This window comes from Enhydra lutris, unplaced genomic scaffold, assembly GCF_002288905.1.
Source record: "Enhydra lutris kenyoni isolate GAN:26980312 unplaced genomic scaffold, ASM228890v2 scaffoldscaffold40, whole genome shotgun sequence".
Classification (NCBI taxonomy): domain Eukaryota; kingdom Metazoa; phylum Chordata; class Mammalia; order Carnivora; family Mustelidae; genus Enhydra; species Enhydra lutris.
Genome location: NW_019154124.1, coordinates 17,493,269 through 17,517,004, shown reverse-complemented (window position 1 = coordinate 17,517,004; position 23,736 = coordinate 17,493,269). Strand labels below are relative to the sequence as shown.

The following is a 23,736-nucleotide window of genomic DNA, read 5'->3' as shown; positions in this document are numbered from 1 at the left end:
CTTCTACGGACCGCATGCGCTAATGGACTGTGTGTAACGTGCCGCAGTCTCTTCTAAGTGCTTTACAAACATTACTTATTTCAGCCTCACAACAACCCTACAAGGTAGGCACTACCATTAGCTCCACTTTTGCAGATGAGAAAATAGGCACAGAGAGATACGGAAACTTGCCTGAGATCCTAAAACTTGGAAATGTTGATCCCGGATTCAAGGCCCTTTCAAGAGAAGGAGGATGCCTTGGCTTAGAAGACAAACATGTCCTAGAGAAACCCCAGGAGCCGGCCTGAGTTAAAAAGGAGAAAACAGCCCCAGAATGATGCTCTGTGTGCTCATCACACTGTGAGGATAAGACCTCTAAACAACTTTTACCTCTAACAGGTTAAATATAAACTGTACACAGATGGACACAGCATTTCTTCCATTCTGAGTAAGTCCTTGGTAAATCTGGACTTATTTTGAAATGCTTGAAGTGAAGTCATACTATCATAGTATGGCAGACCAGCTAAACCAACAAGAAGCCCATGCAGAAAGCACATGCTTCTCTATCACAGACTAGCATGGAAAAAACAGTAAATAAATATTAAGTTTAACATTAAAAAAGTGGTTTCAAATAAGGTTTAAGAATAACCTTGCACATTCCAGTTCATTACTTTATCATATTCTTGAATTCTTTGCTTTATGTGAGAAAGTTTATTCTTCAGATAATCACAGCGTTCTTTTTTTTCCAGAAATGTGGGATCCTGCAAAGGAAACACAACCAATATTTTCATTTCTAGTTTCCTCAGAGAAGAACACAGAAACGTATTATCACCCAGAAAATGACCCTTCATAGCAGATATCTTGCAACAGATTTTAAAATCTTCCTAAGAAGAATAGCAGCTCCTTACATTTTTAAAGATGATTTTATTTTTTAGAATACTTTCCATTTCATAGCAAAATTGAATGGGAAATACAGAAAGCTGAGAACAACTTTAACTTCAATAGTTTAAAATATATTAAAGAGCAAATTACTTAAGTACAGAAAAGATTAACAGAAGCTCTCTCCAGCCTCTACTGTGCAATTAAGGATGGAATGAAAAATGTAAAATGACTTTTTTTTTTTTTTTTTTGAAGGAAATGTCAGTGAGAAGTCCTATATTGGTGCTCCTTTCTATAGGTTGCTAGAACCCAGGCTGTAACAGAATGTGTTCACAACAGAGAAGAGAAGAAAAGGCATTCAGGAGCCACTCCTGTTCTCTAGTAAGTAGCATCTGAAGAAATATTAAAAAAGAGCTACTTTAAGACAAACCATAAGTGACTCTTAATCTCACAAAACAAACTGAGGGTTAATGGGGGGAGGGGTGTTGGGGGGGGTGGGATTATGGACATTGGGGAGGGTATGTGCTATGGTGAGTGCTGTGAAGTGTGTAAACCTGGCGATTCACAGACCTGTACCCCTGGGGATAAAAATATATGTTTATAAAAAATAAAATTAAAAAAAAAAAAGAGCTACTTTAGCTGAAAGAATCTAAGGTCTGTCAGCTGTCACCACTGTACGTGCATACGAATATACTCTGAAGAAGAAAATGGGTTTACTCACATTCTTTTTTTTCTTAAACTCTTCATGGATTCTTGAAATTCTCTCACGTTCCTAAAAATAATATATTGTACACTTGAATTAAAACACCTGCATTTACTCAAATCATATCTTAAGAATATCTATGTACACTGGGAATTTGAACAGAAAATCATTTTTATCTAAGACTACAATGAAAGTATTCACACACTAAAATTCGATTCACTGGACAAAGATTAGAAGGCTTCCTGCCTGCCACACACACTGGAGTCTAGGGGTGAATAAGAGAGGAAGGCCCCGCCCGCATGAAACCAGCACCGAGTCCCAGGGCCACCACACAGCAGCTGTCTAGCCTGGGCAACCAGTTGGTCCCAGGACTCTGTTACCTTCCTGGCAACCCCAAGTTTGTGAGAAGGTTCACGTATTTGAAATGACCCTGGTAAAGTGCTTGGTATGTAATAACCACATCACACACTGGGATTAAGAGGTTGAGACTATTTGACTTTCAAAAATAACTAAGTAAGGTTCCTTCAACTAAGAACGTATTTATAACAAATACGAAATTTGTTAATGGACTGAACAGTCTATCCAAGGGGAACAGGTTACTAGGGCAATTTATCCATGTAAAACCTGTGCTTTAGAGTTGTCAGATACCATAAATCCAATAAGTAAAATAGGAAAAAAAATATTTGTAGTTCTAAAAGCCCTCCCTGAGAACATTTCTCATCACCCACCCACATTATTTATGCGACCTATTCTAATTCTTTCGTGTCTTTTGCAGGAGTGTCATTTGTGCTTTGATTGTTTGCCAGCATTGAGGTGACCGGCTAATTTAGTTGTCACCTTTCTGAAGAGGGCCTGGACTGGGAAGAAACTAGCTGCTGGGGCCAGTGGTGCGGTGAGGGTGATGCAGGCTGAGATAAGAATGGCAAAACCTATACTAGAGGCTGTCAGAAAAATGGAACTTTAGGGACACTTAGGTGGCTCAGTGGGTTAAGCCTCTGCCTTTGGCTCAGGTCATGATCCCAGGGTTCTGGGATCGAGCCCTGAGGGCTCTCTGCTCTCCTGGGAGCCTGCTTCCTCCTCTGTCTCTGCCTGCCTCTCTGCCTACTTGTGATCTCTCTCTCTCTCTGTTAAATAAATAAATAAAATCTTAAAAAAAAAAAGACAAACGGAACTTTAGACAGTGAGGACCAGGTTATTTTGAGCAATATTCTTATTTTATAGGCGTAGAAAAGTCATGTGATTCATTTTTCAAGGGCACACAAGCAGGTCCGTGGGAAAACCTATCGCTCCAAACCGGACCACTGGGCTTTTGAACACCACCCTGGGGACCTGTCAGGAAACCAACAGGCCTTCCCTCTGACTCCTGCCCACGGCAAAGCTCAGCCTGTGGCTGATGAGAAGTTAACTTTTGTGATACAATTAATATTTCTACTTTAGATAGGGACTTCAGGAGACATGGAGACTAACAGTGGCCTTGTCATTTGGCTACTTACTCACCACGCTCTGTACAAACCACAGGAAACAACTACTGTTAATACTGTACAGAAATATCACGGGAGGACCCAGTTTCAGTCCCTACTATAATCAGGTCCTTCCCATCCATCAGGTGCAGACTCAATTGGCAGAGCCCTTGCCCATTCACACAAAGCCATAAACCAGAGCCCACTGTGTCTAGGCTCAAAGACGACATGACTAGACCGCTCAGCATCCTGTCTGTCAGCCAGCTTGCTCTTCCCAGCCTGTGCCGACACAGTCTCCAGAGGCCTGCTCAATCCTTCCTGCACTCCTTCAAGGGCCTATAAATTTGGGCATCCTTCTTGGACCTCTGGACCCTGTTTGTCTTTCAAATGGTACCAAGTGACCCCTGACCTGCAATATTTGCGGGATTTTTCCTGCTTCCTGGTACTGGCACCGCCTAGAAAACACCATTCCTTTGCTCCAGGAGTGGGAAAAGTTACTACTCTGGACATTTTGGCTTAGAGAGCTCATAATAATAACTGATTTAAATGTACACTTAATAGTCTGTGGTCAAAACAAAGATGCCTAGTCCTTACACATCACAGGAGCAAAATACACATATATAAAATATATGTTAGTTATATATATACATTAACTTGCTTGACATTTGTTAAAAATGCTGTGAGTTTTAAAAATTTGAATTATAGGGGCGCCTGGGTGGCTCAGTCAGTTAAGCATCTGCCTTCGGCTCAGCTCATGATCCCGGGCTCCTGGGATCGAGCCCCGCATCAGGCTCCCTGCTCAGCGGAAACCCTCCTTCTCCCTCTCCCTCTGCCTGCTATTCCCCCTGCTTGTGTTCTCTCTGTGTGTCAAACAAAGAAATAAAAATCTTTATAAAAATTTTTGAATTATACAAATAATAGTTTAGACTAATACACAGTCTTTTTAAAAGTTAGGATATTACAGATAAATGTTCAGAGCATTACTCATAACAGCCAAAAAGTGGAAAAAAACTGAAATGTTCATCAGGTGATAAGTTGATAAAGAAAATGTGATACATATGGGGCGCCTGGGTGGCTCAGTGGGTTAAAGCCTCTGCCTTCAGCTCAGGTCATGATTCCAGGGTCCTGAGATCGAGCCCCGCATCGGGCTCTCTGCTCAGCGGGGAGCCTGCTTCCTTCTCTCTCCTCTGCCTGCCTCTCTGCCTACTTGTGATCTGTCTGTCAAAAAAATAAATAAAATCTTTAAAAAAAAAAAAAAAGAAAATGTGATACATACAATAAATATCACAGATAGGAATGAAATACTGAATCTTACTACAATAAAAATGAACCTTAAAAATGTTATGAAAAGCCAGATGCAAAAGGCCACATATTACATCATTCCATTTATAGAAAATGTTCAAAATAAGGAACTCTATAGAGAAAGTACATTAGTAGTTGTCAGTGGTGGGAGGGGGCAGGGATGGGGAATATGTACTGATGGGTATGGGGTTTCTTGCTGGAGTGATGACAATGTTCTGGAATTAGGGGGTACTAATGGTTATACAACTTTGCGAATGTACTAAAACCCTGTGAATTGTTCAGTCTAAAAGGATGAGTTTTATGGCATGTGAATTGTGTCTCAATAAAAAATGTACATCTGATAAAAAGTGCCACGGATTATCAGGGCATCCTGATTTCAGAAATACTAAAATGCGACACTCCCCTCCCCCACCCCTGCCCAAACTCTAGAACCTTATGGAAAGTGACTGAGTCCCTGGTTACTGCTGTGACTCTTCCCTAGCTCCCGCTGTCATGATCACGGTTATCCATATAATGTGTGGATGTGTATGCCCAGTGGCTCAGATCTACTCTGTCGTTATGCACTGTGCTCTTTGGATCTGGGGTGCTCACGGCTTGGCCGTCACTTATCCCTGGAGAATCTGGAGAATGCATGAACCCTGGTTGCTCCCCTACACCCTGCCCACACCTTTGTGAATAAATCTTTTTCGAATTGTCTCAGTTTGAGTGTGCCATCAGTCTCCTTTAGGACCCTGATGGATTCAGTATGTATTTTAGGAAAATTTATTTTTTGCCTAAGAAAAGAAAATGATTGTTTTATAACTGTTTAATAATTGAGAGCAGAAGATACAAAACTATATAATGTGAATTATAATCCTGACTAGTGCCCTTGAAGACCTCAAATGACTTTCTGAGACATAGACAGCAGATGCACATGGTGATTATGGCTGCCCCACATTCACGTGAAAGTCGGATTTTACCCTTCCTTTCTCAGGGCCCCTCCCAGGCAGCTGTAGGCACTGACCTGCTGGTTTTCTGAACAACGAGGCAATCTGCTCATCACTGCATCCAGCTCATCGAACTTCCTCAAGACGGCCTGGACTTCTGCAGAGAGCTCTTTATACTCTGAAAACTGGTCTTGGAACACAGCTTTGTAGCGTTCTCGTTCATCTTCCGTCTGAATCACAGGGTATTTTCTGATGGAAAAAATTAACCAACGTTGTGACTTTTTCACTGAAAACAGGCTGAACGGAAAATCAGCCTAGCTTATTCCTCACTGACCATGCCGTATCTTCAATTCAATATCCTACCTCTCCAGGAACAAACAACTGTTTAAATATAAATGTTGTCAAGCAGAGAGCATGAACTTGGAGACAAATAGGATCTCTCCATTTCTGCCTTGAAGAAGGATTTAAACAAACACTCACGCGACATAGTCAGGCATCACGATAGGTTTAGGGATGTGGCCTGCAGGGATGTGCCCACTCAGAAGTTCGGGTTTCATTTTTGTTGGTCTCAATTCTTTGACATTAACTTCTTGGTCTCTCTGTCTATCACCACCAGTGGCCATATCACACTACAGTATGGGAGAAAAAGAGGATTTATTTGTAAACAGAGGTGGAGGAAGGGGAAAAAAAAAAAACACACATGAATTTATATTAGAAGAAAATGGTGGGGAGAGGCAGGGGGAAGAAAAGTAGAAGCAGCAATTAACATTTCACTTGAGAACTGCATGTTTTATAGTCACAAAATTGTCTGAATGTCTTTGTAATAGCTAAGGGGAACCACACTGGGGTACAGGAGTGCATGACAGGTAAAACTTCTGTGTGTATATTAAATGTGGATGATGAAATACTAAATGTAGGGTCTTAAGTACTTTATTTAGGTTGTATACCCCAACTATAAGACAATACAAACTGCAGGGCGACTGGGTGGCTCAGCAGGTTAAGCCTCTGCCTTCAGCTCAGGTCATGGGATCAAGTCCCACACTGGGCTCCCTGCTCAGCAGAGAGCCTGCTTCTTCCTCTGCCCCTTCCCCAGCTTGTGATCTCGCTCTCATTCTCCCTCTCAAATAAATAAATAAATAAAATCTTAAAAAAAAAAAAAAAAGAATACAAAATGTAGTTCAGAATAAGAAATTCGGGGGAAAATATGGAATAAGGCTACTTAAATAGAAAGAGAAAAAATGTCCTGGGGAACTTGAGATGAATCAGCCACAAGTAGCCAGCACTTAGGTTGGAAAGGGAGATGAGTTACATTATTTTCACTGCCTGAAAAGGAAAACAAGCAAACCCAGAGGAAAGGTGGTGAAGGCCTTTCAGCTATCCATGAGTTCTGAACCTGTGGCTCCTTGTTTTAAGTCACCCTGGTTTCTCAACTGGAAAGTTCTCAGAAGTCTTTAGCAAAAAATGGTACATTCAAAAGAGGAGAAGTAGCACAAGATGAAATGACCTGGAGAGGTATGAAGTAAGGAAGCAGGGGTGTCAATGCCCAGGGAAACCCACTCTGGAATGGGCAGGCTCACATGGACGTGCAGATTTAGGGAAAGACTGTTCCGTGGCCCCAGGGGGCAGGGCCCACAACATGGACCACAGTCATGAGGTGGGTGGATGCCAGGAGAGGGGTTTCCATTTTACACAGGAACCAGCAAGGTTCAGAGAGGTTAAGTAAATTTTCTAGGGCATCAGAGCTGGGAAGTGGAAAAGCCACAATTAAAACCCTGAACTTTTGGGGGGGCACCTGGGTGGCTAGGTCTGTTAAACATCTGACTCCTGATCACACAGCTCAAGTCTTCATCTCAGGGTTATGGGTTCAAGCCTTGGCTTGGGGCCCACGATGGACATGGAGCCTACTTAAAACAAACAGGGGCATCTGAGGGGCTCAGTCAGTTGAGGGTCTGTCTTTGGTTCAGGCTGTGATTTCAGGGTCCTGGAATCGAGTCCTCAGTTGGGCTCCCTGCTCAGTGGGGAGTCTGCTTCTCCCTTTGCCTCTGCCCCTCCCCTGCTCCTGCCCTGTCTCTCAAAAAACAAACAAACAAACAAACAAACAAAAAACAACAACAGAACTTTTCAGCTTATTGATGCTTTAAATGACTAGCAAGAGGAAGGTTTACTTAAATGCATACCATTCAATCCTGAAGTGCCCTGCAATTCTGGTAGCTCCCCAGAAATGGTTGATTTCTCATTACAGCAGTCAGCCCCCCTCCACTGGGCCCTGGGACTTTGGCATACACTTGTTGAATTAAACTTCCTGAACTAAACTGAGAGCAGCTCGGGAGGGCTCCCACTTGGCTGAAAACAAACTACAACACATTTTTTAAAAAAGATTTTGTTTATTTATTTGATAGAGAAAGAGAGAAATCACACTTAGGCCAAGAGGCAGGCAGAGAGAGAGATGGGGAAGCATGCTCCCTGCTGAGCAGAGAGCCCCATGTGGGCCTCGATCCCAGGACCATGGGACCCTGGGACCATGACCTGAGCTGAAGGCAGAGGCTTAACCCACTGAGCCACCCAGGCACCCCAACTACAACACATTTTAAAACTTTGCTCTTTCTCTCGCCAGGCAGAGCTTTAAAAACCTTTGTTTCCTGATTTCCCTATTTCTGAGGCTGTGTCTGAGGTGTGGCTTAAGATTACCTCACCCTAAAAAAAAAAAAAAAAAAAAAAAAGATTACCTCATCCAAAAAATCACCAGCTTTTAACTCCCCAAACAGCACAGACCACGCATTGGCGGGTGAGGCAGCTAACCAACCCTGCGGGAGGGTTGTGCAGAGGAGAAGGGCTGCCCACAGCACCCAGGAGAAGGCTGGAAGTGGAACCAGACAGCCTTGGTGCAGGAGGCATGCTGGCCACTGGGTCCCAAACAGCAAGGATCCAAGTAAGGAGCAGGAAACTCCCAAGGAAAAGAGACTAAGCAGGAGTATTTCAGGGAACACCTTCTGAAGTTAGTATTTATTCTCCTTTTTCTCCACTTTTTAAGAAGCCATTTCTTCAAATGAATGAATTCTTATATTCAAACTTACAAACTTACATGTTTGATCTTGATAATGAATGACAGTATTAAAAAGAGGGGAACAGGGACCCCTGGATGGCTCAGTCAGTTAAGCGTCTGCCTTCAGCTCAGGTCATGGTCCTGGAGTACTGGGACTGAGTCCCCATCAGGCTCCGAGCTCAATGGGGAGCCTGGTTCTCTCTTCCTCTTTCTCCCACCTCCCACACCCTCGCTTGTATTCTCTCTCTCTCAAATAAACAAATAAAATCTTAAAAAAATAAAATGAGGCGAAACTTTTTTGGCTTAAATAAATGGATCTCTATTTCATGGTCTCCCTCTTTAGCTTCTAAATAGTTAACAACCCATTTGTCACACTGCTGTCTGAGGGGGACCCTGGCTGATGGAGCTGCTATGGATAACGCTGACCCTTCAGAGCTTAGCAGCAGCCCCAGGTGTCAAGCTCAGATTTCCGGGTCAAAATCATAAATTCTGCCCAGGTAGAATTTTCCCCCCTAGGTTAAGTTTTTCAAGCAGGAACTATTCATTTTCCTTACTTGCGCATCCCTAATTCAAAGATTCACTTTTTATTTAAAAAGGAAGCTTAAGAAGTCAGAATATTTTCAGACTACTTTCATCTGCTTTAAATTATTATTTTTTAAAGATTTTATTTATTCATTTAACAGACAGAGATCACAAGTAGGCAGAGAGGCAGGCAGAGAGAGGAGAAGGGAAGCAGGCTCCCTGTTGAGCAGAGAACCCAAACACAGGGCTCGATCCCAGGACCCTGAGATCATGACCTGAGCTGAAGGCAGAGGCTTTAATCCTAGGCGCCCCTAAATGTTTCTGTTTTTAACACTCTTAAAATTTTCTTTCACTGTATTTGGGTGAGGTTCACTGAACCTCACTGAATATCAATTCAGAAAACCTTACTGAGGAAAAAAAAAATCTGAAAGTACACCTAAGACAAACAATCAAAACCTCATTAGGCTCTTATTAGAAGGCTGTGTTTGGCTCTAGCCCTGGGACACACCATTCTCAGTATTCCTGACTATAAACACAGGGCCCCAGGTTTCATATGACCTTTGTTTGCTTCTAGTAAAAAAACGAGTCTCTGTCAGCAAATAACAGAAAAGCTTTATTGTGAGGCAAGATAAAGGAATTAAGCAATGGGGTAAGTAATGCTATGGTTACAATTACTAAGCTTTTCAAATTAAAAAATGCACTGATGAGGAGGGTTGGGGTAGGCATAATGGGTGAAGGTGAGGGGGAGGTCCCTTTCCAGTTAACTCATTCAAGGCGATGAAAGGCACAGCATAAGGAATACACTGAATGTGACAGTGTTGTTTGGTGACATATGGCAGCTACACTGTGGTGAGCACAGCATAAGTGTATAGAGAGGTTGAATCATTACATTGTACACCTGAAACTAATGTAACATTGTGTGTCAACTAACTTCAATTAAAAAAATGCTTTAGACAAAAATGGACTTAATATGCTACCAAGTTAGAAATATTGTGCAAGGTGCCTGGGTGGCTCAGTCAGTTAAGTGTTTGCCTTCGGCTCAGGTCATGATCCCCGGGTTCTGGGATCAAGCTCCACATCAGTCTCCTTGCTCAGCAGGAGGCCTGCTTCTCCCTCCCCCACTCCCCCTACTTGTGTTCCCTCTCTCACTGTCTTTCTCTGTCAAATTAATAAATAAAATCTTAAAAAAAAAAAGTGTGCACTTGTCCAAATACTAAGTCTCTCCCTCTGAGCACACCATGCACTGATGCAGGGGCAGTGATTCCAAACCCACACTATCACCTTCAATGTTCAGGTTAGATTCTGACTTTTCTAGCTTGGAAAAAAACCTGTCCAGCACTTAGGGATTTATTAGAATTTGTTTCTGTCTCTGTTTGATCTTACTTTATGTCTGAATATTCCTTTTTAAAAATGATCTTATTTGCTTTTCAAAAAGTGTATTTGTTAAAATACAAAATAAAAAGTTACAGCATAGTAAATAGTTCCAAACAGGGGACAGGAAACTTATGTTCAGAGAGGGTAAGTAACTTCTTCAGAATCACAGAGCTAGTAGTAATGAAATTCAGATTTGCCTGATTCCAAGCTTTATTTTGTCTTCATCATACTACACTGCCTCTCCTGTGGTAGCCTGCCAATTCTTCCCTACCAAGAACTGGGAAAGAAGCAAGTGAAAATCAATGAGAAATTGGAGATCCAGTCTTTCCTAAAGGTTTCTAGTAGGTAAGTCTAATAGAGATTCCCCAGTTGAGTCACAGGATTCCCTCCCAGAGGTCTGCCTCTAGAATATACCTGAACGTGGATCCACTGTGATTCACTTCCCAGAGAAAGAGCCCTGTGAAAAGGTGCCCTCTGCATTCGGCTCCCATATCTTGCGTTTAAGTTAAAGGGATTGGTAGGATGTTCAAAGGAGCCCTATGAATGGGGGTTCTAAGTCCACTAAGATTATTCCTGACTATTCCAGGACCTCTCGGGAGCCGGGAACCTACAACAGACCCCGGACATGCCCGGTACCAGCCTTCTAGGGCAACCTGAAAGGGGTACCCTAGCACTTGCTGGCCAGAGCTCCCTAATCCAGTCCTACCTGTACAGTCCACTTCAGCCACATTCTCACCAAACAATCATGCTGACCACCCTTCATTGCATTCGGGGCAACTTCCCCAATTCAGCCAGGCCTTTCAGGTTGACTCTACTCTGCGCTTAAACAATTGGAAAATCCCATTACCTCAAGGGGAGTGGTGAGGAAGCCCATAAATTCCACCATGGCAAAGAATGACTACCATTGCCACATCACTGCCACATTGCAGCCCCATGAGACACTCCTGTCTCATGGACTGAACAATCAGCATCTGTAAAATGTACATCACTGTTAACCCCCACAAAGCAAACAGATTCTTAAGTCCCTGAGGATGATGAGAAACATACTTCCTAAGGCTAGCACTCTGACTTGCTACCCCTGATATCAGAGTATGCTATCACCTATTCCCACGACTGCCAACTTTTTTTTTTTTTTAAAGATTTTATTTATTTATCTGACAGAGATCACAAGTAATCAGAGAGGCAGGCAGAGAGAGAGGAAGGGAAGCAGGCTCCCTGCTGAGCAGAGAGCCAGACTCGGGGCTTGATCCCAGGACCCTGAGATCATGACCTGAGCCAAAGGCAGAGGCTTTAACCCACTGAGCGACCCAGGCACCCCATGAATTTCCTTATATAGAAGTTTTTAGACCCCTTTTCCATTAGAAAACAGCTGTGTAACCCTGATCCATCTTCTACACTAAAGTCTTTTAAACTTGATATTTTCCATGCAGCGAGCATTATTTTAGGACTCTCACCAGGCTGTGATGCAGCCATGATGGTCATTCCCGGCCAGGGTAGGGTTCATGAGTCTCCCCGTCAGTCCCTCTGAGGGAGCAGATTTATAGAAGAGTTAAAGCAGTACTGGCAATCTGAAATAAGAGTATTGGCAATAATCAGGCCAAACCACTCTCATGACTCCCAACTGGGAATAGTGCTCTCTTCGTTTGGTCAAGGTCACTAACACTGGAAGGCAGCCCATAGGGTAAGTTAGGGAAGCTGCTCTTAAATCTCAGACAAAGGGCCAGTGTTATTAATTATTTAAGCATTAGCTCTACATTGCTTATGTCAATTTTATTTGAAGTATTTATTAATTTAATTTGTTAAAACTTAAACATTTTTGAATGGGTAATATGTATATACATGACATATAATTCAAACATCCAATAGGGAATATAATGAAAAGTAAGTCTCCCTCTCTCCTTGTCTTCCCACAGTTAGGCAGTGGCCCTCCTAAAGGTAACTACTATCTACCTAGCTATTCATCTATCTATGTAACAGTTTAAAAGTGAGCATCCATTTCGCTTACTGTGACTGTACCACTGAGTTAAGAAGTCTAACTGAAATACACATCCTGAAAGCAATAATAATAATCCTTTAAAGCAAATGGACAAGGGAGTTAGGAAGTGAAAACAAAGTACAATAAAAGCAAATTAAAAGCCACAGGCACAGAGTCATGTGTGTGACTAACTCTATGAAGAATGTTTCAAGTGTATAGGTTTGTAGCACTCAGGTCCACGCTGCAAGAGGAACTCTTCAATATTGTGTAGACCAACCGATCCCAGCCTCATTTATCCCATACCTGGTTAGTCAGGGCTGCTCAAATATCTCATGATTTCTAAAGATTTATGGATCCTGGTAAGACGCAATGGCAGACTGCAATTCAGATGACTTAACATACATGTCAGAAGTAATTTAAGGCAACTGACCCACTAAAATCTGTGGCTAATTACAGATCCCAATTGCTGTGACCAATAACAATGCTGAATTTGAGACATTATCATCCATAATCTGATTTCCCCAGAAGATAACGGAGAACTCAAATCTCTCCTTTTTTTGAGAAACAAATCTTTTTTTTTTTTTTAAGATTTTATTTATTTATTTGACAGAGAGAGAGAGAGAGGTCACAAGTAGGCAGAGAGGCAGGCGGGGGGCGGGGGAAGCAGGCTCCCCGCTGAGCAGAGAACCTGATGCGGGGCTGGATCCCAGCACCCTGAGACCATGACCTGAGTGGAAGGCAGAGGCTTAACCCACTGAGCCACCCAGGTGCCCGAGAAACAAATCTTTAAACAACTTCAGTTTTATGGTTCTTGCTCACTCTTTCACATATATACACACTCTACTAACACTGTGGTTTTCTTTTTCACAAGATTTGTACGCTCCTGGGAAATGGAGATGATGTACCTTGTAGTATCCATATCACTAGCCTACAATCTAATTGGGACATGTTTGTTCAATGAATGAATGATAACACTGAGGTATTAATCACAATCCCTTGGACAAAGTGTCATTTGTCCACTTCAGAAATCCCTTACTTTACTACGAACAAAACATTTTCATATTATATTTGTGTTAAAGAGAATAATGTTTAAAAAAACCTATAAAAGGTATTTTCAAAATGCATGCACTTAAAGGATTTGTATAAATTAGCAACTCAATTAAAAAGTAGACGGCGGGGGGGTGGGGCACCTGGGTGGCTCAGTGGTTAAAGCCTCTGCCTTCGGCTCAGGTCATGATCTCAGGGTCCTGGGATCGAGCCCCGCATCGGGTTCTCTGCTCAGCAGGGAGCCTGCTCTTCCCCCTCTTTCTCTGCCTGCCTCTCTGCCTGTTTGTGATCTCTGTCTCTATCAAATAAATAAATAAAATTAAAAAAAAAAAAGTAGACGGGGGAGGGGGACGCCTGGGTGGCTCAGTGGGTTAAGCCTCTGTGTTCCGCTCAGGTCACGATCTCAGAGTCCTGGGATCGAGCCCCGTATCGGGCTCTCTGCTCGGTAGGGAGCCTGCTTTCCCCCCTCTCTCTGCCTGCCTCTCTGCCTGCTTGTGATCTCTGTCAAATAAATAAAAAAAATATTTTTTAAAAAATTAAAAAAAATAAAAAGACAGGATACGAAGAGTAAACAGGGAAGGAAAAGCAAACATAACATGTGAAAAATGGTCAGTCTCACTCCTTAAAAGACAAATGCAAATTATAACTACCTTAGACACCATTTTTCACCTATCAGGTTGACAGATGTCAACAATTTTCCTAACACTGTGTTGGTCAAGATGTGAGGAAGACTACAGTACTCCTGGGAGTGGAACTTGGTAAAACTACCATTGGGCAACAAGGCAGTCAAAAAAAACAAGAGCACCTATACAATGCAGTACTATATAGTTACAAAAAGAGAATGCAGAAGTTCTTTATGTACTAATAAGGAAATGTCTTAGAAATGTATTGTTAAGAGAAGAAAATAAGGGGCATAACAGTAGGTATGGTATGCCAGCATTTGTGTGAAAGGGGGAGTAAAGTAAGTGTGTGTGTGTGTGTGTGTGTGTGTGTGTGTACACATTACATATACAGATAATATAAACACATGTCTGAAAGGAAACACAAGACACTGATAACGATGGTTCCATCCAAGTAGGAGAGCTGGGAAGCTGAGGCATGAGATATGAGAGAAGACATTGAGAGAAGACATTTAGTTTTGAACCAAGTACATACACTCCCTTTACAAAGAAACAAATCCAAAGGCTGAATTCTCAACTTCTTGCTTAGAATAATGCCCAGTACCTTTAAAAAAGGATTTTTCAATGAGATAAAATTATGATTATTAAAATATATTAGGTTTTTACATATACGCTATTAAATATAATAACAGCATCTCATTTAATTCTCTCGGCAAATGTGAGGTAGGAATCAATTATTTTTTAAGATTCAAAAAAAAGGGGCGCCTGGGTGGCTCAGTGGGTTAAGCCACTGCCTTCGGCTCGGGTCATGATCTCAGGGTCCTGGGATCGAGTCCCACATCGGGCTCTCTGCTCAGCAAGAAGCCTGCTTCCCTCTCTCTCTCTCTGCCTGCCTCTCCGTCTACTTGTGATCTCTCTCTGTCAAATAAATAAATAAAATCTTTAAAAAAAAAAAAAAAGATTCAAAAAAAATTTTTTTTTTAGGAATCAATTATTATTCCAACTTTACAGATGAACAAATGAAGGCATGGAAAGGTAAATATCTTGACTACTGCCATGATGTTAGTCAATTCTGGAATAGGAATTTTCTTCCTGCCACAACAAAATTTAGCATCCAAAAGCAAGGTGAGAAAAAGAACACCAAACTTTGAAAAGAACTTTGGGGGCACCTGGGTGGCTTCGTGGGTTAAGCCTCTGCCTTCAGCTCAGGTCATGATCTCAGGGTCCTGGGATCGAGCCCTGCATCAGGCTCTCTGCTCAGCAGGGAGCCTGCTTCCCCTCCCTCTCTGTCTGCCTCTCTGCCTACTGTGATCTCTCTCTGTGTCAAATAAATAAAATAAAATTTAAAAAAAAGAAAAGAAAAGGACTTTGAAAAGACTAAAGAAAATTTGAGAGAATCCCCTGGGCTTAAAAAATTTTAACTTAATTTTAAAAATTAAATTAAATTTAATTTTAAATTTAATTTTAAACATAAGAAGAAATGGCTGTTCACTTGCATAATCTTAACTAACAAAATGAAAAGAAGCTAAAAAAAACCGATAGCACTTACAGTTTTGCCCAACATACACCATGTGCACGTCTAATTTGATCCTTTCATTATGAGAAAAAAGCTGAAAGTTGAACTAGATGTTCAGTTAGGAACTCAATGTAATAGACACACTTTCACAGACAGATGATCTACTCTGTAGGTAACAGATAAGATAGAAAACATTTAACAAGCTAGACATAAAATACTATGTGAACTTTATTCTTACCATTTTCCTTTTGGATGGCAATGATGGCTCACTTATCTAAAATAAAAAAGAGTGAAAATGATTTTTCAGAGAGGTGTGAGTCTACTTTGTAAATATTTTCATCCATTTGTATTTATAGCCCAATCTCAATTTCACAGATTTGGATTCTCTACTTGACAGATGTTCCCTGCTCATCTGGGTGACTTTGGATGGGCTAGCGAAGAAGCAGAGGGAGGTGGGTTAACTGTAACTCCCTGTCTGTCAGGAACACACAGTTAGAGGTACAGACCTAATAGAGACTATTAGGTAAATTGCATTGAATTACCTAGAAGTTTTAATTTATTCTTGGCTCCCACTACCCTGTGCAATTAAATAATTTAAATTGTTATAGGTATAAAATTAATAGAAAAAACCCACAGGCCATTAAAGCCTCTAACTCTTAAGAAGTTACAGCAACTGGGACACCTGGGTGGCTCAGTCGTAAAGCATCTGTCTTTGGCTCAGGTCATGATCCCAGGGTCCTGGGATCGGGCCCCACATTGGGCTCCCTGCTCAGCGGAAAGCCTGCTTCTCCTTCTCCCACTCCCTCTGCTTGTGTTCCCTCTCATGCTGTGTCTCTCTCTGTCAAGTAAGTAAATGAAATCTTTAAAAAAAAAAAAAAGTTACAGCCACATACAAAGTGGCACAACCTCCTACATGAGAGCTAATTCAAGTCTAATCAACCATCATAAAAAGTCTTATGGGGGGCACCTGGTCTCAGTCAGTCAGTTAAGTGTCTGCCTTTGGCTCAGATCACAATCCCAGGGTCCTGGGATCCAGCACCACATCAAGCTCCTTGTTCACAGGAAGCCTGCTTCCCCCTATCCTCCCTGCTTGTGCTCTCTCTTGCTTGCTCTCTTTCTCTCTCCCAAAAAAGGAAAAAAAAAGTCTTATGGAAACAAGTTTTGAGAAAGGAGACAGAAATGAATGTTTTATGTTGATAATTATAGTCAGACTCATGTAGAATTTTGAAATGATATTAAGAAGTCTGTTGACGGGCGCCAGGGTGCCTCAATACGTTAAGCATCTGCCTTTGGCTCAGGTCATGATCCCAGGGTCCTGGGATCAAGGCCCACATCAAGCCCCTTCCTTGGCAGGGAGCCTGCTTCTCCTTCTCCCTCTGCCTGTTGCTCTCCCTGTTTGCGTGCTCTCTCGCTCTCTCTCACTCTGTCAAGTCAAAAATAAAATCTTTAAGAAAAAAATAAGTTTGCTGTTATTAGACTTACATAAAATCATGAAGAAGTGTGTTTCACTATCCACACTTCACACTGATTAAAATTTGAAATTATTTTGTATACACTGATGTAAATTTAAGAAATATGATTAATGTGCTGACATAAATTTTTAGAAATAACTTGAATCTATGTGGAGTTCTAATAAGATTAATATATTTTGTGATGAGAGAGTATAGGTAACAATGAAACATGTTGAGGTTCTTCATATAACACATAAGGTACCTGTTACAAAATTAATGCAGTTTTTTGTTGTTATGTGTAAGATTGTACAAAAGATTAAACACAAAATGTACAGGTGAGTAAATAAATAGGTTACTGAGTAAATAAGGGCAGGATTTCATTTTAACCTAGTTTTGCCCATATATATAGTACTTGCAATTATATAATACCTAGGAAATTTTTGAAAAGTGGAAAAAGAGGGCACCTGGGTGGATCAGTCAGTTAAGCATCTGCCTTCTACTCAGGTCATGATCCCAGGGACTTGGGATCAAGTCTCCCATCAGGCTTCCTGCTCAGCACAGAGTCTACTTCTCTCTATACCCTCCCCATGTTCATGTTCTCTATCTCACTCTCTATCTCAAATAAATAAAAAATCTTAACAAAAAAAATGTGGGAAAAGAAAAATGCATAATAAGTTGACTCAAAATTAAGAAAAAATTAATAAGACATTGTTGGTAGCATAGGTAATTCTACTACACACTTCTCCTTAAAAGAAAACAAAACAACTCATTTCACGGTATAATGGATGCTAAAGGAACACACTCTAACATTTTTGCTACTGTTCAAATAAAATAATTTTAAATATGGCTTTTATATAATCTTATCCTCCAGGCATCATTATCATTATTATTATTAATTCTCCTTCTCCTCCTTCTTCTATTTAATTAGTTAAATCCTGGAAATAAAAACAAGTGCCAGGCTCCCATTCTAATTTGGGAACACTCATCTTCCCAAAATAAGAATGAAACATCAAAATGCCTGGGCAAGTTTTCAGAGTATGTTCATTATAACTCAGCCTCTTGATACTTAAAAAAACCAAACGTGGTTCACTATATTCTTATATGACTTTATTTAAGTCACTGGAGGAAAGTGCCACTCATCATAACTTGTAAATGAGCACTTTCCACCTAAAACCTAAAAGTTGTGTTTTTTATTGAGCTTTACCACACTAAAGAATCAACCTTGTTCTCAAACTTACTTTAATGACGAGACAGTCATTGTACTGAAAACGGTATTATTCTTTGTTACAGAAATTTTCCCCGTAAGCATCACAGACATAGCACAGCTGACATACCATACACCGTGTTCCCCATCGGATGCCCACTCGCAATGTTACACATCAGTGACATGCCACAGTGGGTTATCTCACCAAAAGTAGGTCAGATACTGAGCCAGGACTTTCGAATTTCAGATCATTTAAAAAACAAAAATGGCTTTTATAAAATCCTTGTTTTGACAATTATACAAATTTAACAAGGAAGAAAATAACAGAAAAAAATTGAAAAATGAATGAAGGATGGTGAAATTCCTTACCTCCTGATGTTCCATCCACTCCCTGTGTCTCCGAGCTGCCTCGTGCCTCCACAACTTTAGGCAAACCAAAGCACTAATGAGATAAACGATCATGGTGACAAACAGGAAGATCATCGCTGCTATCTGTCCTCCTTCCACGCGGCAGAACACCGCATTCATTGGAGTATTAAATAACGGATAGTAGCAGAGTCCACCTCGGTTGGTATCATTCACATAGACTATGGCTGCAGCCATATACAAAATAAACAAGGCAACGTTAATTCCAAATTCAGTTAGAGGCCACCAATTAGAATCCAAAAGAATGGTCCGATAATACATGGACATGCCAAGAACCAAAATAATAACGGTGGCGATCCAAGCTAATCCAGCAACCACGAGTACAAAAGGGGTTTTGGGGCCACTGTAATAATAGCCCCCGTACGTGCTGCCCAGGCCACCAATGCCTCCCATGCCATAGGGCTGTGAATATCCAAACAGGTTATACCACTCGCTGTCCTTGTAAATGTAAGCTGTGACACAAGCAAAGACGCCAGCTCCCAAAAGCAGCTCCACCACACCCAGAATTCGCAGCAGGCCTGCCCACGACTTCATGTAGGAATACCTCAGGTTATACTCTTCCACCTTCTCACTGTACGTTTGGGCTGTCTGTGTGTGTCGGCCGAGGGAACTGTAGGGATCATGGTGAAACATGGCCTCAGCCTCCTTCTGGGAATTAAAGGTTCCTTCTGACCCTCCGCAAGGATCTTTGTAGGAGTTGAGGGGTGAGCGGTGGTTTGGTCTTGCTGGAGAGGCTGGAGGTGAACACTGCACTCCATCCGAGATGTATCTGATGTCAGACACTGGCTTATCCCATCCTGGGTCCTTTTTCTTCCCTCTGAAGAATTTCTTCCAGGACTCAGGGACAAAGCGCCTTACAGGTTTGAGATCTGGGGCTATGGCCGGTTCCTCTGTGTCACTTGAGTAGAAGTCGGGGCCGAATGGTGGCTGTAATGGGAGAGGGGGTGGTGGCAAGGGATCAGCGCTCACAGCCAGCTCACTGTCACGAAGAGTCTGGAGGGTTCCTATGGTGCCGTCTTGATAGGGTGAGTCCCTGTCCCTTGGGACTTCATCATAATGTCTGTCCCGATTCCTGGACCTTCCATCATTTGACGACATTTGTGACTTTTATACCTGTGGCCAAGAAGTTAAAGTTATCACTTATGCCTAGCTATTTATTCCTTCAATGATCTTGATTTTATTCACTTAATGGCAGATGATCATATTTAGGAAACCAATATGATCATGTCTAATTATCATGATATGTAAAAAGGATAATAGATATCTTTTAAACATATACAACATATTAGCCAGGGGTAACAACATCATTCTTTATGATTTTAAGGGTAATCAAAATTAAAATCTTAGTTCTGAATTAAAATATTTCTAAGTCTAATTTACCTATGAGCCCTGTAAACAACAAAGTGCAGAAACTATATAAGAAGCTAAATTTTAATAATACAGGATACTAACAGATCCCAAGCAGAACTCTTTTCTCAAATGCCTAAATCAAAATATTTAGTAGTTTGAGCATACCGAAGTTTGATGTGTCAGCAAATACTCTTCATTTTCATTACCTCAAATCTCCTTTGGAATGGCCTGGGAGAAGCAGCTCTATTAAATACAGGGACTGAAGAGCCCCTTTCTTTCTTGAATCAGGGAAGTTGGTTTAGGGGAAATTGCTTCTTCCACTCTAAAATATTAATTATTGATACTCGGTTTTAAAAACTGAATTCTCAGAGAAAAAAAATCACTGAAGGTTAAGATTCCCCAGAAGTACAACACAGAGCAACCATGTGTATCACGCGTAGCACTCTTTCCAGAGGAGCCACCTAAAGGCGATTTGCTGTTGCCATAGCAACACTCAAACAGTATCTCAAAGGAGGTTTGATCCACCTAAAAAATAGAGCAGACAAAAAGCACTTTTACTAAACCTGTTGACTTCCTTCACGAAATCAGTGACCTACATGTACACACAAAAAAGGATACTATTCGCTAATGTAACTACTAGGTTTAAGGACAATGAATTTCTCCCTCTCATTGCTTATAAGCAAGTATTTACTGAAAACTAACTGGACATACAGTACTATACTTGGCACTATGAAGATCTCAAAGTTTAAATGGAGAATCCCACCTCTGTAGCGTTGAACCATTTAGAAGTTCCTTAGGCTTTGGGTGCTTTTTGTTTTGTTTTTAAATTGAGAGAGAAAGAGAGCAGAGGGAGAGAGAGAATCTTAAGCAGACTCCATGCCCAGTGCGAGCCTGATGAGGGCCTAGAGCTCATGACCCTGAGATCATGACCTGAGTGGGATGCTTAATCGACCAAGCCACACAGGTACCCTCCTAAGGCTTTGCTTTATTTCATTTTGTAAAATGGAGACCTATCTGTTCAACGAATATTTAGCAAACATCTGTTAATCACTAGGTATGCTAAAAGTGTATAAGTGAAAAAACAAAAAAAAAAAAACAAAACAAAACTGAGGGGCGCCTGAGTGGCTCAGTGGGTTAAAGCCTCTGCCTTTGGCTCAGGTCATGACCCCAGGGTCCTGGGATCGAGCCCCGCATCAGGCTCCCTGCTGAGCAGAGAGCCTGCTTCCTCTCCCTCTGTCTGCCTCTCTGCCTACTTGTGATCTCTGTCAAATAAATAAATAAAATCTTAAAAAAAAAAACAAAACTGAAATCTCTGAGTTCACGGAACTTAAGTCTCAATGTGGGGAAGACAGATGACAGATAAGGGAAATGAAATACACTGGATGCTAAGGAACAAAGTTAAGAAAGGTGATAAGGAGCTCTCTGCCACAGGGTGTTACAATTTTACATGGAATGACCTGAGAAGTCTTCACAGAGAATGTATCATCTGAACAAAGAAATGAAGGAGGTAGAGGAGGAAGCCAGACAGGTTATCAGGGGAAGCGGTCCAGGTGGATGGAACAGCTAGTGCAAAAGCCCTGAGGCAGGAGTGCCTGGCAAGTTCAAGTACTATTAAGTCATGGAGGCAAGGGTGGCCGCAGTGAGTGAGAGGGTAAGCAGCAGAATTAAGTCCATCTGAATCATTAGGGCCTTGAGAACCACGGGAAAGGATTTTGGCTTTTACCAGGAGTGAGAGGAGAAGCGCATGAAACATTCTGAGTAGAGCAGTGACAAGATCTGACATGTTTTAATAGGATCACTCTGGACACTAAGTCGAAAGTACACTCCAGGCGACAAGGAAGAAAACGGAGATTGGCTAAGATGCCACTGACTGAATCCAATGGATCATGGTGGTAGCAATGGAGATAGAAAGAAGTCAAATTTTTTAACACAAGGAATTAAAATTTTTTTATTATAGAAAGTTTCAAACATAATAAAAAGTGAAAAGAATAGTATCATGAACCCTATGTATGCCCATCAATCAACTTCAATAATTATCCACTGATGACCAATCCTGTTTCGTGTATCCCTCCTGCCAACAGATTACTTTGAAGCAAATCTCAGACATCCGATAGTTTCATATGCAACATTTCTCCACCCCTCCAAACTGGAGAAAGCCCTGGGGATATGCAGCCTGAAGAGTTTTAGATACCCATTAGAAATCCAGGTGGAGAGGAGCAGTAGGCAGTGTACAACAGAAGGATAAGTACCACCATAGACTAGATAGTCACCCACGGAATGGGTGAAAATGTAGAGAGTTCTAAATTTCTGGGTTTTCTAATGGGGTATCCCAATTTAGAGAATTAACTGCTAGTTCCAGCATGGTGCCCAGTGCAAAGTAGGATATAAATGACAGCAATTAGCAGTTATTTTTGTCTCTGTCATTTATCTCATCTGTGACTAAAAACATTTATTTTACTTTTTAAAAGACTTTAAATTTACTTGACAGAGACAGAGACAGCCAGCGTACACGTAGGGGGAGCCGAAAGCAGGAGGAGGGGCGGAAGCAGGTTCCCTCAGTCCCAGGACCTTGGGCTCTGAAGGCAGAGGCTTAACCGACAGCCACGCAGGCGCCCCCTGTGTCTAAAAACATTTCAATTCTAGAAATGCCCTGTACTATTGCTGTTTTTAAATATATTTTCCTAAGAAAACTCGAAGCAAAAGCACAGAAATGACTGCAGCAAGTTCTACATAACTCAATATCCCATTGCTTAATTTAACACCCTGGTAAAAACGTGTGCTTCACTGAAATGGGTTTATCTTCACCTGTGTGAAGTGACTCATTCGAATCAGAACACCTTATCGACGTTTACATAATAAAAATAATTTTTACATAAAAAGCAAAAAATAAACGTGGGGAATCATGGAATAACAAAAGACGTGATTTTAGAAGGGAACGGCCAGCGGTATTTGCCGACGTCGTGGTTCCCGGCTGCGCCTAGCGTCTCTCTCAGGGCGCTACTGGGAGCCCTCCTGGATTCAGCACGCTGAGGCACAGAGGGTCTTTGTTTTGGACAAGCCCCGGACTCTGGCTCCCTTCCGTAGGCGCACACAGCTCTGAAAGCCATAGCGGGAGGAGGATACGTGGTTTCCCCCAGGAAAGTGACACGGGAACCCAACTTGTCGCCTTTACAAAAAACTGAAGCATCGCTTTCAAGTTTTGCTGGGCCCACGAGATGTTTCTGGGCTTCCTGGGAGCCGGGAAAGGCCCGAGGGTTTTAAGTTAATCCACGCGCGAGTGACAAGGGACACCGAGCACGGGCGCTGGGGTCGCTCCCGAGCCCGCCGCTCGCCGTCCGGTCCGCCAGTCTCTCTCTCCCTCCCCGGGACTGCCCACCCCGGGGACCGCTCGGTCTGCGCGTTCGACAGAAAATCCATTCTCAGTCCGTCGAGACGACGCCCCAAAGCGGCCGGAACTAAGTCCGCGCGCAGATCCGGATCAGAGGATCCCGGCGCCGGGGAAGGGCGTCCGCTGGCCGCGCCTCGCCGCGCACCTGTGTCCCCTGAATGAAAGCGGGCTGGCTGAGCGGCCCTTCTGACGCTCGCTCTCCCTGGCGCCCTCACCTCTCTCCCCGTCTCCGTCCGGCCTCGGCCGCAGGTTATGGCGGAGCTGAGTGGCGTGCGCCGCGGACCCGGGCGCGCGCCGAGGGGCCCAAGGCCTCTCCTTCCCCAGCCGCGCACCTGCCGGGTGGGGGGGCAGGGGGGCGCCGGGCCCCTCCTCGTCAGCCGCCGCCTCACGAGGGCCCCACCCCTCGGACCCACTCACCTGCGCCGCTGCCGGGAAGAGCGCGCACGCCGCCCACTGCAAGGAAAGCCCGCTCAGCTCCCGGGGCGGGGCCGAGCCAAGTTTGCCCCGCCCGGCTTTGTCAGGCCCGGACTTTGGCTCTGCACCCGGGAGGGTCGGGGCCCGCCCCGCACCT

The 23,736-nt window shown here is 42.6% G+C and overlaps 1 protein-coding gene across 1 annotated transcript; it reads right to left on the bottom strand.

Moving 5' to 3' along the window:
* Positions 1-328: 328 nt before the first annotated feature.
* Positions 329-23,615, bottom strand: LOC111155332 (MARVEL domain containing 2). The gene is made up of 7 exons (XM_022515481.1): positions 23,583-23,615; positions 18,371-19,540; positions 15,585-15,620; positions 5,730-5,878; positions 5,327-5,498; positions 1,580-1,630; positions 329-740 (listed from the first exon to the last, which is right to left on the bottom strand). The coding sequence occupies exons 2-7, from the start codon at positions 19,523-19,525 to the stop codon at positions 618-620; spliced, it is 1,686 nt and encodes a 561-aa protein (XP_022371189.1). The 5' UTR covers positions 19,526-19,540; positions 23,583-23,615; the 3' UTR covers positions 329-617.
* Between the last annotated feature and the right edge of the window lie 121 nt (positions 23,616-23,736).